This window comes from Lathamus discolor, chromosome 1 (genome assembly GCF_037157495.1).
Source record: "Lathamus discolor isolate bLatDis1 chromosome 1, bLatDis1.hap1, whole genome shotgun sequence".
Lineage (NCBI taxonomy): Eukaryota > Metazoa > Chordata > Aves > Psittaciformes > Psittacidae > Lathamus > Lathamus discolor.
The window spans coordinates 6418027-6428890 of record NC_088884.1 but is presented as its reverse complement, the minus strand read 5'-3'; the positions used below and the strand labels follow the sequence as shown (position 1 = coordinate 6428890).

The 10864-nt window shown below is 47.5% G+C and overlaps 1 protein-coding gene across 6 annotated transcripts in view; it reads right to left on the bottom strand.

Moving 5' to 3' along the window:
* Nucleotides 1-10864, bottom strand: part of FBH1 (F-box DNA helicase 1) — a 31037-nt gene that overhangs the window by 12820 nt on the left and 7353 nt on the right. For 5 of the 6 annotated variants that reach the window (XM_065675243.1, XM_065675325.1, XM_065675169.1 and 2 more), the window contains 6 exons: nt 9821-9951; nt 7678-7813; nt 6837-7027; nt 4909-5022; nt 2611-2702; nt 519-687 (listed from right to left, as the gene is read on the bottom strand). In XM_065675243.1, coding sequence (XP_065531315.1) covers nt 519-687; nt 2611-2702; nt 4909-5022; nt 6837-7027; nt 7678-7813; nt 9821-9951 — 833 coding nt within the window. The remainder of the gene's footprint in view (nt 1-518; nt 688-2610; nt 2703-4908; nt 5023-6836; nt 7028-7677; nt 7814-9820; nt 9952-10864) is intronic. The other variant, XM_065675412.1, reaches the window with a different exon arrangement.

Genomic DNA, 10864 nt, shown 5'->3' with positions numbered 1-10864 from the left:
CCAGGTAAGACAATTCCCTCTTTCCAGGATGTGGTTCATTTTCCCTCTTATCTGCAGTTTAGATGTGCTAGAAACTGCTACATTAGAATAACTCAGGTTAAAACAACCACCTCATCTAAAGAAAAACAGCATTTAGCATGGTTGTACCACTGAAATGTAATTGGGAAATGGGGAAAAGACATTCTCAGTGGCTTCTATCTCCCTGTGAAGTGCTCCTTGGCTATAAGTGCAGGATGAACAGCCCCCAAACCAGCGATGGGGCTTGTGTCAGCACTCTATATGCCAGAGTAGGACAATGATTCTGTTTCCCAAGGTTCCTTTGCATGCTACAATCACTAAAAGCATTCAGAAACCATAAATCACAGCCTGGCTTGAAGCAGGAGAAAGAAATAATTTCTCCCGTTACTTTTGCTTCCTCAAATCCTGGAGGGTTACTTCAAAACCAGACTTCCCTTTCCTGCCATGTCTTTTCCCTGCTCCATTAGCCTTCAATGAAGGAATATAAAGTCCCCACTCACTGTTTGCCAATGCTTCCATATGCCAACGAGTGGAAAGTCCTGCACGTGACGTTCCTGGGGAAAACACTTTTCCCCCTCTCTGCAACTGCTTTGTTAAATGCCACATAAAGGAACCGCAGACCTGCAAACTTCTCCGCATACTTGGCCAAGGTTGAGGTCTTCCCTGAGCCTGAAGAACACAAGAAAGCAAATAATAAAGCATCCAGAAGCTCTTCCCTGTGAGGGTGGAATGGGTTGAATGGAGAAGCTGTGGCTGCCCCATCCCTGGCAGTGTTCAAGGCCAGGTTGAACGGGGCATGGAGCAACCTGCTCTAGTGGAAGGTGCCCCTGCCTGTGGCAGGGGGTTGGAACTGGATGAGCTTTAAGGTCCCTTCCAACCCAAAGCACTCTGCAATACCATTATTCTATGATCCAGCGTCAGGGATGAATGAACCCACACCCCCCTCATCAGCTTCACCTCCTCCCTCCTGCTGTCCTAAGTGCACAGCAGGACTATTTGCAGCTAATGGGAGTTTATTTACCCACTCCAGTGAAATCAGCAGAAGCTGTGGAGCAAAAGCAGCTTTGAAAACTGACAGTCTGCATCCCAAAAGCTTTTAATAAAACCCCCTTTTATCACCCAGTATTGCAGGAGTCTGAACGTACCAGAAGGTCCTGGTTCTCCTGAAAGATAGCTTGGTAAATGGAATGTTAAAATTGCTCTTACAAATGACAGTGCTTTGGCACCTGGAGCATCTCCTCCCCTTTTCATTGACTTTGGTGTCTGCAGAGTTGTTTCTCTCATACATTCTCACTCCTGCCTTTGGCTGCATGTTTTTCCTTCCCTTCTTAAATACATTATCCCAGAGGTTCTACCAGCATCACTGATGGGCTCAGCCTTTGCCAGTGATTCTATCAGACACAGGAGAAGCTTCCAGCAGGTTCTCACAGATACCAGCCTTGTAGCCCCCCAATACCAAAACCTTGCCACACAAACCCAAAGTGCCTGGTACAGATACTGGGCTCACTGGTACATTGCTCCCATGTGTCTCTCTAACTCCACTGCCATAACAACTTTCAGCAATTGGTTTGGCCACCTCACCCTCAAGATCCTTTATATCTCCTGGGTGATGCAGTCCAGAGCATGAAACAACCCACCAAGGGTCTCATCCATAGCCTTTCCCATGTGGATGTGAGACTGACCCTTTGGTGGACCCCTACAGAGAAGGATCCTGAGGCTCCTCCTTTCCAAGATCCTCTATGAGGAACATGGATGCAGAAACACATTGAGCCGCTCTGTCACTGCATCATTCCCTCTACGGCATCCTTTACATTGCAGTGAGCTAAGAGAGGCTTTGGCAAGCATCCTCACCCACATGCCTGAAGAATAATTACACTCTTTTATGGCTTTTGCCAGCTCTTTTTCAGCCTTGTGGTTACATGAAACCTCTCTTCGTGTATGTTCCCTTCTGCATCATGTGGACACGGTGACTTTGTGCAGACATAAGAAACCACCCTCAGTGGCTTCTGTACTGTGGTGTTTTGCCACACGTGTCCTTTAGCAGGTCTGTTCTGGCACAGAGCATGCATTAGCTTCAAGGCCCCAGGGTGGTGTCTTTAAAGGGAACTCTCTGGAGGTGGAAGAAGAAAATTGACTTTTCCTTCTCTTTATAAACAGACTTCCTTGATTTTATCCAATTCCCCTTTCCAAAACAGTGTCAAGTGCTGAGGATTTCCTGGCTTGTGCTGCTTCCACAGGGATGCTAAATCTGAACAAGTCAGACTGGCTCTGTCTAGAGGCCTGTGGACAATAACACTGCAAAACAGCAACACATGGAGCTGCTCTTCCCCTCCTGGCTTCCCTGACAAGCTGCTCTGGGCAGTCACTGACACCTGGTTTCAGTTTCACATCTGAATAAGACACCCAGCTTGAATGGCAGTAACCACCATGCTTCCCGTCCCTATTTCTCTGCAAAAGCTTGCTCTGATTGTTTTTCTATTGATTAAAAGTAGGGTTAATCCCCTGGTATATCCTTGGATAAAGAAGCAGGGGGGAAAGGGGCAGGATTAGAGGTTACACATTCAGTCTTACAATGTCAGTTTTGGCTCTTACCTGCAAATGCCATAATCTTCACTATTTGACCACGCTCAATTTTGTGATTCAGAACCCTTTGCTGTTCGTGGGTCAGCTTTACCTCAGGCCAGCTGTTAAAAGCAGAAAGCAACACAGAGGGAAAGGAATGAAGGACATAAATCCTGCCACATAAACCAACCACACCAATTAAGAGCAGAAGGAATCCAATGGAACGACTGATCCCCTCCCACAAGCAGGAAGGTGGCACTAGTGCTACTTGGTTATTGTGCAAAGGAGAAGAGCAGGGAATAAGAAAAGACTGGAGATAGCAAAGGTAAAGAATAAACCCTGGGGAATGTTCTATAGGAAAAGATTTTCTCGAGGGGCCTAAGCCATGCTTTAAAGATGAATCTGGCACCGTGGCTCCTTAGGCTTATTGAAAACAGTGACTCGGGTTTGGAGTGTTTTGCTGCGCTCTGATGTCTCAGCATACAGGACAGATCCATTCCGCCTCTCAGAGGAGCCGAGAGCTCTGATTAACATCAAGAAAGGCACTCAGTGCAGTTGTTGTCTTCATAAAGGTCTAAACCCTGTAATCGGCCAACAGCATGAACCACCTCTTTGTGCAGGGTCCTCTCCAGTACCACATGTAAGCATGGGAGGCCTTGTTTAAGCATCCTTGACATTCCACAGCTGGCAGTCAGGTGACTGCCCCCAGGTCACATCTTTTACTGAACAAGCAGATTCTGCTTAGAAGACTTCAAATGGAGGGGTGGAATGAAAGGGCTGGGAAAACAGCCTCTGATTTATTCATTTTATTATAACCTCTAGCACTGTTGTGCCCTGGATCATCAGTGGTTGGATTTATCTTTGCTAGATCCCTGCGACAGATGAAAGCACTACCCTTCTGTAGGTAGGGACGAAACTAATTGACTCTGCAGCAGAAGTGGAACCAAGCCTGGACCTCCAAAGGCCAAGAAAGCATTTCACTCCTCACTGTCCTTCCTTTCTAGGAAGTAAGTTACCAACCGATGCTAACTTATGGTATCTATATATAACATTGCAGAACTGTAGAATCATAGAATAGTTAGGGTTGGAAAGGACCTTAAGATCATCCAGTTCCAACCCCCCTGCCATGGGCAGGGACACCTCACACTAAACCATCCCACACAAGGCTTCATCCAACCTGGCCTTGAACACTGCCAGGGATGGAGCACTCACAACCTCCCTGGGCAACCCATTCCAGTGCCTCACCACCCTAACAGGAAAGAATTTCCTCCTTATATCCAATCTAAACTTCCCCTGTTTCAGTTTTAACCCGTTACCCCTTGTCCTGTCACTACAGTCCCTGACGAAGAGTCCCTCCCCAGCATCCCTATAGGCCCCCTTCAGGTACTGGAAGGCTGCTCTGAGGTCTCCACGCAGCCTTCTCTTCTCCAGGCTGAACAGCCCCAACTTCCTCAGCCTGTCTTCATACGGGAGGTGCTCCAGTCCCCTGATCATCCTTGTGGCCTCCTCTGGACTTGTTCCAACAGTTCCATGTCCTTTTTATGTTGAGGACACCAGAACTGCACACAATGCTCCAGGTGAGGTCTCACAAGAGCAGAGTAGAGGGGCAGGATCACCTCCTTCGACCTGCTGGTCACACTCCTTTTGATGCAGCCCAGGATACGGTTGGCTTTCTGGGCTGCAAGCGCACACCGAAGTCGGCTCATGTTCATTTTCTCATCAACCAGCACCCCCAAGTCCTTCTCTGCAGGGCTGCTCTTGTTTATATTAACATGATATTAATATTATGTTAATATGTTCCAGTTATCCAACAGGATCCAGAAAACAGGTGCCAAATCGACACCCTGTGGCTGGTATCTCATTCCCTCCCATGCACAGAAAGCAGTGCTCACAAATGAACAGCCACAGCAATGCCACCCGCAAGCCAACCCCTTGAATTTCCAACCCATTGAATTTCCAAGCACCTTGTGTTTCCAGAGGAGCCCACTGCTAAACTTAAAGCAGGTTCTCTCCCCTCCTTTCAGAGCTTCTTATCCATAGGGAGAGTGATTTGAGAAGAGCACACAGAACTGTGCTCCACCAAAATATAGATCCATCAGTAAATAATGACTGTTAAATTTACTCGGTGCTTGGAAATTCAATTTGTACAGATTTAAGGCCTGGTTTTCCTCTGAGAATTCAGGGAGAAGAGGGAAAGGAGCAGAATAAGGGTTTGTACCAATCCTTACGAGTCTTGTCAAGCAGCTCCTAACAGCAAACATTTGCTCCCCCTCCAAGGTTCATCCCTCCACCAGGACCCTGCTTACTTATCACCTACAATAGCATTACCCAGACCGTAAGTCTTGTCTACAGCACGAAGCCACCGCATCCTCTTCCACTTTCTGCATCGTCACAGAAGCATTTTCCATCAGGTACAAGCAGTAGAAAATGCTGTAATGGATCCTGGTAGAAGAGACGAGAGACAAACTATCATTGAGAACCCATCAGTAACAAATGAAATGTCTGCAGCTACCTAAAAGACCACCAACATCTCAAATAACTCCAGGGGGACAGGGCACAAAGCCCCATGCACTCAGGGAGTTGCAGGACACAGTGTTAAGAGTCGTTAGTTCTGCCTCGAAAAGTGACTGCTCTGTTTGTGGCATCCTCCTCACTCCTGCTAGGTTTGGGTTTCAGGGTCTGCCATGCAAATGTGACCTGGGATCAGTCCACAGCATCCTTTTGCTCTCCTGAACCACTATGAGCAACAGCCTAGGGGAGCCTGAGAGAGAATGTGGGGCTAGTTCACGCTTTTGAAGTGAACCAGTTTCATCAACTGCCTTATGATGATCCTCTGACAATCCTTCACGGTGCAAAGAATGGAGCTCAGAGACTCTGTGGCTTTACTTATGCTGGCAACAGCAGGTTTAAAATGAACCTCCGTGGCACACTAGGGTTGACACCACTGTGGTTTTACCTCTTTTAGTGCAGCTTTGGTCCTGTGGCCTAAGAGGACCACACTCCAGGACAAACCTTGTGTCTCACATTAGGTGACCTGCGCTCCCAGATTCACATTGCTCAAGGAGCTGCAAATAGGATTCAGACAGTTCCTCAAGAACAGGTTTTCCTCCTCAAACCCCAAATCACAAACCTCATGGGGTTTGAAGAGATAACGGCAGAAGAGATGTGGTCATTCCTACCTCTTCTCTCCTAGGTTATTTAAAGAGGTGGAGATGGGACATGGGTGACTTTGACCATGAACTCTCATTGCTAGCAAGTGACACCCTCTGTTTGCCACACACTTAGAAGGTGTTAACTCAAGTTAATGACCTTAGCAAGCAATTGGCAATCACTAACAGGCCAAAGAAACATCCTGATTTCCCTGTTTGGTAGCCTGAGTACATGGCCCATGCCTGAGTAAGCAGAGGATGAAGTGTCTAACACAGGCTGGTCTATACAGCGCAGAGGGCAGCTCAAAGAGCATTCTTCTTCCTGGCTATAGATTCATTTTCAGTGCAGTTCCTCTCAAGTCTTCCCTTAAAAATCAATTACAAGTGTCCTTAATCCTTATCTCATCCTCACTGTAATTCTGTGGGCTCTTACCTGCATTACCAGGCACCTCTGTGAACAAAAGATAAGAGGGTGGATCACTACCTACAGGCAGAGGGAGCCCATGGAGTATCATGTAAGAGGAGTAAAGTAAGTAATTGGTCTCAGGAAGGTAATACCCACAATTAAATTGCGATGCGCATCTATTTCTAAGCAGGAAGTTTCTATAATTGCTTTAAAATCTGCTTTTCTTTCTGAAAAAATTCCTATTCCTTGAGCTTTATCTCCTGAAAAACAAGTGGATTATGGATCCCGGAATTAAAGCAAATCTAAAGGTAATGCTCCTGAATGTCCTGCAACACACTAGGGATGTGCGCGCTGTTCCCAACTGCACACTGACAAACCAGAGAGCCCTAACCAAGAGGAATATTATGCTCATGAAATATATAGAAAATACGTATTTCATATATATATGTTCATATATATTATATTAAAATATATATGTATGCATATATATTTATATGTGAAATATATATTCATATTATTATACATAATATATTAAATATGCATATGTTAATACATATTAAATACTTAAATATTACATATAGAAATATATGTTCATGAAATACATAGAAATATGTATTGCTCATGGACATAAATTCACTGTATATATTCCGTATTAGCTAGAAAGAGGCAGGCAGACAGGGAGTATCTCCCTCCTCCTTTACCTGTTAGTGATGACGATGCTCTTGTTCCTCATTGCACACAGCAGTGTTGCCATGCAGTAAAGTGTCTCGATAACATCCACAAGAGAGAGGGTAGAGCAGGGTCTCTGCAGACATCTGATCAGCTTCTGGATGTCGCTGACGCCGTCGGAGAAAAGCACCATGACTGCAATGATGGCCCAAGTGCTCTCAGCCTGGGGGAGGCAACCAAGAGAATGAGCAGAAAGCCTTTAGGAGGCTTTAGGAGCAGGAAAACGCTGCTTCCACACTGGAAAAACACTTCTGCCATGACAAATGCGTAACCTGGAGCAGCTCTGCTCTGGAGCCAGGCTGAGAGAGCTGGGCTGGGGCAGCCTGGAGAAGAGAAGGCTCCTGAAGGGGAGACCTTAGAGCAGCTCCAGTGCCTAAAGGGGCTGCAGGAAACCTGGAAAGGGGCTTTGGACAAGGGCCTGTAGGGATAGGCCAAGGGGAATGGCTTTAACCTGCCAGAGGGGAGACTGAGATGAGCTCTTGGGCAGAAGCTCTTCCCTGTGAGGGTGCTGAGGCGCTGGCACAGGGTGCCCAGAGAAGCTGTGGCTGCCCCATCCCTGGCAGTGTTCAAGGCCAGGTTGGACACAGGGGCTTGGAGCAAGCTGCTCCAGTGGAAGGTGTCCCTGCCCATGGCAGGGGTTGGAACTGGATGAGCTTTAAGGTCCCTTCCACCCAACCCATCTATGACTGTATGAATAGTACCAAATAACACCCTAGAGGGAAAACCTTCAGACGCAGGAGGGCAGATCTGTCCTCAAAGCACCAGGAAATGATAAACCTGTTCCATAAACCAGGTAATCGCTGTTAAACCTACCCCAGACCTGCTCTGTAAATGTGGCAGCTTGTTGACAACACAGACTTCGGCCTTTGAGAAGAGGTGATGACTCCTCAAACACTGCAGAACCGCACTGGGATCTACCTTCCACTTGGTGGGTAAGGCAGACACACACCTGCACAGAACGGGAAGAGCAGCATTTGCAAAGAAGCCTTATCAAGGTTTATTCACTTGATATATAAATATATACCAAGTTTATATAGTGATGTAAATAAAGCCTTCTCCATAATACCATCGTTTTAGTCTCCAAGATCTTTCTGGCTGTCTCAAAGTCTCCTTTAAGAAGATGGACTCACTTTGCTCCTAAACCAATTTGACTCTATTGGCACCATCTAACTGCCAAACATCAGTCCCTCTAGACTACAGACGTCTGAACAGAGCACTTGCTTTTTTCAGGGACCTGGCTTGGCCTTGGCCTTGACTGATAAGTCACTGCAGGTCCAGGAAAGCAGCCTTTCAGGAAAGGAAAGTATCCAAATACATTGGAGATGGGAGGGACCAGCAAGAAGAGCTCAAATCTCACACCCTCCATGAGATCCTTGTATTTTACCTAAGCCCAGGAGATGCTGAGCCTCTCTGGCTTATCGGGAGATAGAAAAGCAGAGCTGATGTGACAGCTCCTGAAACACAAAGTGATGCTGAAAGGGAAGCTTACATTGGGCCTCACTTTCTCCAGCAGTCACCCTGCAGGAAGCAACCATGGAACATCCTCCCCCAAGCTTGTTGTTGGATGCCAGAAAGCAGCAAGTGACAGAGCAGCCCATATTTGACTCTGTCATCTAATGCTTGTCTTGGAGCTCCTGGCAGCTCCTCTCAATTGCTGAACCCAGCCTGGCTGTGCTAAGACATGCAGGTCCATCTCCAAAACCTTCCTTTAAGCCTCCAAATGCAGCAGCTGCTTGTTGGCACCCTGTTGCTCAGGCTCTCCTCACCTCTTTCCTCCTTTGAAGTAACAACCATCTCCCTGCCCTCCAACAGGCAACACCATTCAAGACTGTTTGTTCTTCCACCCCCTCTTCCCAGTCCAGCTTCTCCATCTCTTAGTAGAAGGCTATCCCTGTCCAGCCTCTCACTTACCCATCGCTTCTCACTTGCTATCAATGATGCAAACTGCAGAAGGAACTTTGGAAGCCAACTGCTCAGTGCAGGGACAACTTCAAGGTTTGGTCATTTGTCCACTTGAGGCCTTGAGCATCCCTAACGACAGAGATTTGCAACCTCTCTGGGTCAGTGTTTGGCTGCTCTCTTAATATCTAACTGGATTTCCTATATGGAACTTGTGCCCATTGCCTCTTGCCCTCTCACTGTGCACCTCCAAGCCTCATGCTCTCTATGGCCTTTTATCAGACATGGGAAGACAGCGATTAGATCCCCTTTCCACCTTCTCTTCTCTAGATTTCATCCTCTACTTGTATATCTCCTCAAACACCATGTTCGGTTTTGGGCTACAGGAAAGACACTGAGGTGCTGGAGCACGTGCCCATGCAGCTGGTGCAGGGCCTGGAGCACCAGTACTATGAGGAGCAGCTGAGGGACCTGGGGGGTTCAGTCTGGAGAAGGTAAGGCTCAGGGGGACCTCATCGCTCCCTACAAGTGCCTGACAGGAGGATGGAGCCAGGAGGGGCTGGGCTCTGCTCCCAAGGAACAAGGGATGGGACAAGAGGAACCGGCCTCAAGCTGCCCCAGGGCAGGTTTAGATGGAGCTGAGGAACAATTCCTTCCCTAAAGGGTGCTCAGGCATTGGAACAGGCTGCCCAGGGCAGGGCTGGAGTCACCGTCCCTGGAGGGGTTTAAAAGATGTGTAGATATGGCTCTTGGGGACATGGGTTAGTGGTAGCATTGATGGTGCTGGGTTAACAGTTGGACTCTATGATCTTAAAGATCTTCTCCTAAATGATTCTATAACTATGTGCTCCAAACAGAACAAGGAAGAGGAAAAGGGAAGTTCTTCACCTATTTCTAGAACCCTTGTAGTGATTTCTATTCATCTTCCTGTCCATCCCCCTCCTGTTTAGAAGACAAACCTATTGCTCTCCTGGCAATTCACAGGATACAATGGAAGACCAAAAGCAAGGAAGGTCTGAGGATCTACAGGTACAAGTCAATGCTGAATTGGACTCACCTGATCAGCCCAAACACGCATCCTTCCTGCTCCTTTGTTATGGCAAAATCCTGCATGACCTGCTTGACGCTGCGCAGGGCCGTGGCCTCCTTCTTTAGGTACCGGTGGTACAGCTTCTTCCAGGGAATGAACTGGAATGTGAAGCACACAGAACCATCTTTCACCTCACAGCACTGGAAAACAGGCTTCTTCTGGCAATAAGCTCATCAATGTGACATCCAAAGACCTGGAGTTCAAAACATCCCTGGAGCTTGATGGAAAGACCTCACATGAGATGGGGAAGGGAAGAGGAAGCAGAGAAAGACAGACTTGCTCCTCATAGCCTGCGAACATGCTTACAAGAGGCTGGTTTTAATAATATTATAGGAAAAGGGTGATGCTGGTTCAGTTTCAAACACAAAACCATTACAGGAATGGGAATATTTTCAACACTATTGCACAGAGCTGCTCTGAGTGTTTAAAATCCCTATGTCCATGAAGCCTGACTTTCCTGCAGCCTGCTGTTTGGACTTCTTTGGTACAACCACCAGGACCCTGCCTTTTGGGCTGTATACAGAGCAAAGAGCAGATCTGGGAGAGGACTTGAGCACACTGAGCAGTCAATGCATGTATTTGTTATGCATTGCTAGCTCTTCAGGCTCAAAACGTGCTGCTGAAGCAGAGTGAAGGTCAGTGACAGGCTGAGAGCTGGGCTGGTTCAGTCTGGAGAAGGTTCAAAGGAGACCTTAGAGCAGCAGCCTGCTCTAGTGGAAGGTGTCCCTGCCCATGGCAGGGGCTTGGAGCTGGGTGAGCTTTAAGGTCCCTTCAACCTAAACCATCCTGTGATTTTATAACGCCTCCTGCATTACATCCAACGTCACCCCTCCCAAGTTATCAGCAAGGCACGAACTAGAACATGGACCCCAGGAAAACCTGGGCTGTGATCAATCCCCCCCTGGCTCTGAGCCAGGCTGAGGAACCTCTGTACCAGCTGAGTGTTTCCAGTGCGAACGGAGCAAGCTGAGCAGCGCTGGCTGCCTCTGAGCCACCTCTCGCTGGATGCAG